This window comes from Cyclopterus lumpus, chromosome 17 (assembly GCF_009769545.1).
Source record: "Cyclopterus lumpus isolate fCycLum1 chromosome 17, fCycLum1.pri, whole genome shotgun sequence".
NCBI lineage: Eukaryota > Metazoa > Chordata > Actinopteri > Perciformes > Cyclopteridae > Cyclopterus > Cyclopterus lumpus.
This window is the reverse complement of record NC_046982.1, coordinates 23,572,940-23,581,433: the sequence shown is the minus strand read 5'-3', so window position 1 is coordinate 23,581,433 and position 8,494 is coordinate 23,572,940. Positions and strand designations below refer to the sequence as shown.

General features: G+C 40.9%; 1 protein-coding gene across 1 annotated transcript; it reads left to right on the top strand.

Annotated features, from left to right (window-relative positions):
- Positions 1–906: 906 nt before the first annotated feature.
- On the top strand, positions 907–6,314 carry inhbab (inhibin subunit beta Ab). Its single transcript, XM_034555936.1, has 2 exons — positions 907–1,324; positions 5,542–6,314. The coding sequence occupies exons 1-2, from the start codon at positions 907–909 to the stop codon at positions 6,312–6,314; spliced, it is 1,191 nt and encodes a 396-aa protein (XP_034411827.1).
- Positions 6,315–8,494: the final 2,180 nt, after the last annotated feature.

Genomic DNA, 8,494 nt, shown 5'->3' with positions numbered 1-8,494 from the left:
AGGACATGACTTAGGTGAGGACACTGTAACACCTGTCTTCCAACAGCAGAGGGCATGCTGATGTCACAGTGTGTGTGCGCGTGTGTGTGTGTGTGTGTGTGTGTGTGTGAGACACGTCTGTTCTGAGCTTCTCCAACTGCCGTGTGCAGGACTATAACAACAAACTTGAACATTTATTTTACACCAACAGAGTTTCTCCTCCATGTGAGGTGATGATGATTCTGTGCTGAGTCACCAGTGTGTGTGTGTGTGTGTGTGTGTGTGTGTGTGGTATGAATGAATCAGGGACACTCTCTCTTCCTACTCTTCTCTCCTTCCTCCTCCTCTTCTGTCGTGACGTTCATTCAGGAGGAAACACCACAGAGTCCTGAGATATTCTGAGAGACTTTACTCCCAGTTTGTGTGTGTGTGTGTGTGTGTGTCTGTGTGTGTGTGTGTGTGTGTGAATTACAGGGAATACCTCTGTGGATGGGGGAGGGATTAAACCGAGAGAGGTATAATTACAGTAACAGAGCAGAGAGGGAGAGTAGAGTGACCCTGCACACAGTGTTCATTCAGCTCAGACCACTGAACTATCAGGACCAGAACCATCAGGATACATTAGGACCAGGTCTGCAACACCTTTGAGATTCAAAGACCAGTCTGAGGACCAGAAAACCAGTCTACTGTTCCTCTGTGAACTCTGCTGACCATGAGGTGCTGACCTCTTCGTGTTTCTTGTTTTATCTCCTCACTCACCTCTAACATCAGAAAGACTCTACTTAGTCTGAGGTCTTGAACAAAAGGATCTTGAACTGTTCACCAGCTGCTTCCTGTTTCTGAATCTAGACCGGCTATCTCTCACCACAGATACTGGCACTACAAACTGTATTGATAGTGTCTCTACAGTGAGATTGTTGAAGCATCATGTCCTCTCCATTTTCTGTGTTCTTCTTCATGGCTGTCGGTCTTCTCGTTGACGCCTCTCCGTCAGTCTCTCCTGCTCCGGAGGTTGATGTGGCATCTCAGCTTCAGGAGGGGGCGCCGTCTTCAGACTGTCCGTCCTGCTCTCTGCTTCAGAAGAGGATGAACTCGTCTTCAACAGGAGGACAGAGCGACATGGTGGAGGCTGTGAAGCGTCACATTCTCAATATGCTGCACCTGAGCACTCGGCCCAACCTGACACAGCCAGTCCCTCGTGCTGCATTGCTCAATGCCATCAAGAAGCTGCATGTTGGCCGTGTGGCTGAAGACGGCACCGTGGAGATCCAGGAAGAGGCCCGGGGCCCCTGGGACCCAACACCATCTGACCCACCATCTGAAATGATCACCTTTGCAGAACCAGGTAAGTCTGACAACCAATCACAAATGTCGGGTTTTAGTTTTAGTTTTAACAGCTTAGAGTTAGTTGCAGACTTTTGGTCACTGCTTCTTAATGCAGAGGTCAATTTTGTATGTTTTGTATGTGGCGATTAAAATAAGTTAAAGTTATGACTTCTTTGAGCAACTTACAGTTACATGTAGAGCATTTCAGAGTTGCAGATACAATGTTAGAGAGTTGCAGTTCAAATGTTACGGAATTGCAGTTATACGGTTACGGTTTTACAGAGTTACAGTTAAAAGATCACAGTTCTTTTGGCAGCCTGGGAAAATGTTTTTAACTGTTTTCAATACCAACTGCAGATCTGAACAGAAAGCAGCAGGAGGCAAGTTAGTGCGATACTTGAGGTTTTTTTCTAAGTACATTAATTTAAACTGTACGATGAACTATTAAGTAGCATAAAGTTCATGGAATTTTTTAAGTTAACATTAACACTCATAACAAAGATACTGCAAAAAACACTCTGATCAAGCAACAAAACAGTCAATTGATCACAGAGTTACAGTTACAGAGTTACAATTACAGAGTTGCAGTCAAATGGTTGGAGAGTGACAGAGTAACAGTTAAAGGGTCATGGAGTTACAGTCACAAAGTTACAGTTAAAATGTCATGGAGTTACAGTCACAAAGTTACAGTTGAAAGGTCATGGAGTTACAGTCACAAAGTTACAGATGGAAGGTCGTGGAGTTACAGTCACAAAGTTACAGTTAAAAGGTTGTGGAGTTACAGTCACAAAGTTACAGTTAAAATGTCATGGAGATACAGTCACAAAGTTACAGATGGAAGGTCGTGGAGTTACAGTCACAAAGTTACAGTTAAAATGTCATGGAGATATAGTCACAAAGTTTCAGTTAAAAGGTCATGGAGTTACAGTCACAAAGTTACAGTTAAAAGGTTGTGGAGTTACAGTCACAAAGTTACAGTTAAAATGTCATGGAGATACAGTCACAAAGTTACAGATGAAAGGTCATGGAGTTACAGTTACAATCACAAAGTTATAGATGAAAGGTTGTGGAGTTAAAGTCACAAAGTTACAGTTAAAAGATCGTGGAGTTACAGTCACAAAGTTACAGATGAAAGGTCATGGAGTTACAGTTACAATCACAAAGTTATAGATGAAAGGTTGTGGAGTTAAAGTCACAAAGTTACAGTTAAAAGATCGTGGAGTTACAGTAACAAAGTTACAGATGAAAGGTCATGGAGTTACAGTTACAATCACAAAGTTACAGATGAAAGGTCATGGAGTTACAGTCACAAAGGTACAGTTAAAAGGTTGTGTAGTTAGTCACAAAGTTACAGTTGAGAGGTCATGGAGTTATAGTTAGTTAAAGTTGAGAGGTCATGGAGGTACAGTCACAGAGTTACAGTTGAGAGATCAGAGACTTACAGTCACATAATTACAGTTGAGAGGTTATGGAGTTACAGTCACAAAGTTACAGATGAAAGGTTGTGTAGTTAGTCACAAAGTTACAGTTGAGAGGTCATGGAGTTATAGTTAGTTAAAGTTGAGATTTCATGGAGGTACAGTCACAGAGTTACAGTTGAGAAGTCATGGAGGTACAGTCACAGAGTTACAGCCAAATGGTTACAGAGTTCCACTAAAAAGGTCACAGAGTTAGTTAGAGACTTACAGTTAAAGGGTTACATAGTTACAGTTAAAAGCTCACAGAGTTAAACAGTTGCAGTTAATGAGTTATGGTTATGAGGTCACAAGGTTACAGTTATGAGGACACAGAGTTAGAGTTAGAGTTATAAAATCATTGAGTTACAGTTACAGAGTTATAGAAATAAGGTCAAAGACTTACAGTTAGAGAGTTACAGTTATAAGGTTGGAGACTTAGTTAGAGAGTTAGTTAGAGAGTTAGTTATAGTTAGTATATGTTTTCTTGTATGTTTTTTTTGTCTGAGTCTGATTGTTTGTATAGTTGATCATTATGCTGTGTTATGTATTATTATTTTTGTTTTGTATTTTTTGTTTTGTTTTAGTTACCATGTAACCTGTATAAACTGAAAATAAAATGATTGAAAGAGAGTTATAGTTATACGGTCGTAAAGTTACAGAGTTAAAGTTAATAAGTTACAGCAATAAGGTAACAAATTTACAGAGTTACAGTTACAAAGATATATTAATATATTTCAGTAGGTGTTTTTCTCGTGTGTGTGTTATTGTAATTACCTGCCTAGAGGCCATTATGCTAAATCTATGTAAGATTTCTATATAAACGGTATTGCTTCATGAAGTATATAGTTATTCAGAATACTGAAGACAGTTCTTACTTAAGTTCAGGCAAAATACATATTTTAAATATTTTTTCGGCAAAATAAATGCTGAATTATGAGATTATCTGGATGATTGAGAGCTATAATAATACAATTCTGGCATACTTTCATTCTAGTCAGACTCAGTTGTCTTAAGTTTACTTTGAATAGAAACAGTATTGGTAGAAAAATGTATGGATCATGAAGTCAACATAAGCCTCTGGAGCCAGGTTGAGATGGCTGCCATATGGTCCATCCCTTAATGGCAATTTATTATGGCACGTCACATCTATTGTTTTATGTCTATGCTAACACCTCCAGATTCTCACCATTAAGCAATCTGATTGGTTGATAAGGACACAACGTTTATCCCAAATCATAAAAGAGAAGAAACAAAGTGTGAGCTGATTTTCTACATACAGCCTAAATAAATAGGATCTCTCCTGAGCCAATAGAGTCCGGAGACTCAGACCCCACTGAGGTCGACTGACCATGAGCTCCACCAGAGACGTCTGTCTGTCTGTCATCAGCTAATTCACAAAAATCCCCAAAATACTAAGTTTGTTGCCAGAGTCACAAGACATCAGGCAGACTGGTTATATTGATTCTCCTCAGTGTCTGAGTGTATTGTATCTGACACAAAGTAACTCTGGAAGTGAATTACTGACAAATGAAATAACGATCTGCATTTGAAGATCAAGTCAAACTCTATTCATTGGTCCATTAATTCTTTTTTTAAATTAATTTATGATTTCCTCCCTTCATGCTGTGTTTTGAACCACATCGTGCCCTAACCCTAACACCCTAGCCCTAACCCTAACCCTTCCATAGGATCTGAGTGAGCGACTCGACGAGTTAAACAACGTAGATCCCTGAGTGTTGATCAATCAGGTGAATAATCAGAAGTTGTGAACTCTAACTGAACGTTGAACAAATGATCTTGTTCAAAAATAAGTCTGTCCAGAGTCTTTTTAAAACCCACCCATTAAATGTGTTGATGATCACAAACCCTAGTGAAGTTTTGTGTTCATGAACATGAACCAGCTTGTGACCAATCACATCGTCCCGTTTCTTGTTTGCTTACATAAATGTACAGAATGGCTATGTGCTATAAATAGTCTTCTCTTTGAGAGGAATCTTTAATTAAAAATGTCCCTCAAAGGCCGCTCGAAATTAGAGGATGGTAACGAGGGGGAGAGGGGCGGGGGGGCATACCGAGTGGTCTCAGGCCGTAAATAATCTCTTCATTCAGACAAATCTAGGCCTCAGTAATTAATTTGCAGCAGGAAACAAAGAGAAAGTGTGTGTGTGTGTGTGTGTGTGTGTGTGTGTGTGTGTGTGTGTGTGTGGTCAACAGGCCTTTTCTTTTTTTAGTGTCTCTGCAGATATTGAGTATATTTAGAGGTGGCTCCATTCATGCATATTTATTGTCAATGACATTTTCTTTGTTCATTGAAATGACAGGAAGACAGAAGGGGGGGTGTTCAGACAGCGCATCACAGTTCCTTTTTGTTGTCAATCGTTCACTTCAGAAAAATACAAAGTACAAAAACACTTGTTGTTTTCCTGATATCTAAAGGTTTTGTTTTATTTATGTGTATTTCACATGAAAGGGAAAACAAGTTTATCAGTAGACAATAAGAAGAAAACTGTGAGCTTCTTGTTCTCTAATAGCAGGACTATCATGCTGGGGCCCGTGGTCATGTACAAACCCAAACTTTAATTCAGGTGCACGATAATATATGGTGATTGAACAGTGGATTCAGTGGTGTGTTCCCAATAGAGACCAGTAGAACCCACTACAATCTAGCATAGACCTTCTGTTACATGAGTCCCAGTAATAGCATCAATGTCAATGTGTTATTCATTCTGATGGATTTGTTAAATTCCTGCTAACATGTTCACTGTGCTTTCTGCGGCAGGAGACTCTCTGGACACAGTGACCTTTGACATTTCGAAGGAGGGCAGCGCCCCGTCGGTGGTGGAACAGGCGAATGTCTGGATCTTCCTGAAGATGTCAATGGCCAATCGAGTGAAAGGCAAAGTGACACTGCGGCTGCTCCAGCTTCATCATGAGGATGACGATGAGAAGGAAGAGTGTGTTTCAGAGAAGATGGTGGACACCCGTCGCAGCGGCTGGCACACCCTTGCGCTCTCCCGCAGTGTTCAGACTCTGCTGGATGGCAGCAGCAGCTTGCTCCGCCTGCAGGTCTCCTGCCCACTGTGCCCCGAGGCCGGAGCCTCACCGGTCCTCGTGCCCGGCAGGAGGGACCAGTCTCACCGGCCATTCCTCATGGTGGCACTGAGAGCTGAAGAAGAAGCAGCTCAGCGACGAGTCAAACGAGGTCTGGAGTGTGACGGGAAAATACGCGTCTGCTGCAAACGACAGTTTTACGTGAATTTCAAAGATATTGGCTGGAATGACTGGATTATTGCTCCATCTGGTTACCATGCCAACTACTGCGAGGGTGACTGTCTAAACCATATGGCGGGCTTCAGCGGCTCATCCCTGTCCTTCCATTCCACGGTCATCAATCATTATCGTATGAGGGGCTACAGCCCGTTTCAGAACATGAAGTCGTGCTGCGTGCCCACGAGGCTGCGAGCGATGTCCATGCTGTACTACAACGAAGAGCAGAAGATCATCAAGAAAGACATCCAGGACATGATCGTGGATGAGTGCGGCTGCTCGTAAACACTTATGAAAACGGTAGAAACACTTCCTGCTTCCTGCAGGAACAATATCAGTCCAGCACTTTCCCAGTAAAGATAAAGTATTTATGTTTAGTGACAAACCATTGTTTTTCTTATTGGGAGAGACTCTTTTCCACATTGGAACGAGCTGATGATACTATGCAACAGCTCCTGCAAAGTCCAACCTTCTGTGTCTGCATTTATGTGTGCGTTTTTCTATTGTTAGGTTCAGCCTGTGTAAAGAATTCAGATGCTGTTGAGATACTTGAAAGAAATGTTTTCAACCGGCTGTTGGAGCCAGACATTATGATTCTGATTATTATATTATGACTATATAAGTTGAATGTTGATGGTTCCTCACATTCCTGCTAGATATTTAGATTCAGAAGGAAGCCAAAGACATGGATGATGAAACTAGACGATGTGTCGGTTAACGAGCTGTGAGTAAATTAATTAGAACATGTGTCTGTTAACGAGCTGTGAGTAAATTAACTAGACCATGTGTCGGTTAACGAGCTCAGAGTAAATGAACTAGACCATGTGTTGGTTAACAAGCGGAGAGTAAATGAACTAGACCATGTGTCGGTTAACAAGCGGAGAGTAAATTAACTAGACCATGTGTTGGTTAACAAGCTATGAGTAAATGAACTAGACCATGTGTCGGTTAACGAGCTGAGAGTAAATGAACTAGACCATGTGTCGGTTAACAAGCTGAGAGCATGAACTATACCATGTGTCGGTTAACGAGCTGAGAGTAAATGAACTAGACCATGTGTCGGTTAACAAGCTGAGAGCATGAACTAGACCATGTGACGGTTAACGAGCTGAGAGTAAATGAACTAGACCATGTGTTGGTTAACGAGCTGAAAGTAAATGAACTAGACCATGTGTCGGTTAACGAGCTGAGAGTAAATGAACTAGACCATGTGTCGGTTAACGAGCTGAAAGTAAATGAACTAGACCATGTGTCGGTTAACGAGCTGAAAGTAAATGAACTAGACCATGTGTCGGTTAACGAGCTGAAAGTAAATGAACTAGACCATGTGTCGGTTAACGAGCTGAAAGTAAATGAACTAGACCATGTGTCGGTTAACGAGCTGAGAGTAAATGAACTAGACCATGTGTTGGTTAACAAGCTATGAGTAAATGAACTAGACCATGTCTCGGTTAACGAGCTGAGAGCATGAACTAGACCATGTGTCGGTTAACGAGCTGAGAGTAAATTAACTAGACCATGTGTCGGTTAACGAGCTGTGAATAAATGAACTAGAGCATGTGTCGATTAACGAGCTGAGAGTAAATTAACTAGACCATGTGTCGGTTAACGAGCTGTGAGTATTATTAGTATAAATTATTTGGTGAACAGAAGCCCACTGCAAATGCTTTCATCAGTCTTTGACCGTTGCTTTATTGTGAAAAGAAAAAAGTAATGCTATTGCCAACTTTATCTAATTTATTTGCATTTTGTGCCTTTTTTAGCCTCATCATTAAACAATGATGTCTATCAACATTCAATCGTCATTACAGTCTCTTTATTTTGTGAAAATAAGATGCCTTCAAACACCCGATCAGATTTCTTACTGAGCACATGCTCAGAGGATGAACTCTTGAGAACAGGGCCCTATTTCTCGTACGTTGCTCAACTAAGTCGATCAAATGTTCTATTAGCCAGCTAAAATTAACAAGATGATTGACATCAGGCTATCCCGGTTTCTCAAAGGCTGATCCGCACTCAAACCATCTCATTAATTTGAGCCAGACCTCAGTTCACAGGATAGTTGCGCGTGCCCGTCTGACTTCAAAAGGGGGAAGCGTCGATCACAGAAAACATGATCTTCTAACAGCAAAAAGGCAAATAAACTCAAAGGAAGAGCCTCTTTTTCTCCACTGAGGAGCAGGAGATGATCATGAACATATATGAGGAATTCCAGACCATAATCATGGCAAAATCCAATCAATTCATTCACTTCACTTGCGCTCGAGAGGGGGCGTGGCTTATCTCCATTGAAACATTTATAACTACCGCCATTCACCATGGAAGAAATAACCACTATTTCTGCTTTATACTTGTTGTGGAAATCCCACAAACGTCGGAACATCTAATGCCCTCGTGTTTGGGTTCATAACATTAATATCATATATATTATATATATATATATATATATATATATATATATATAT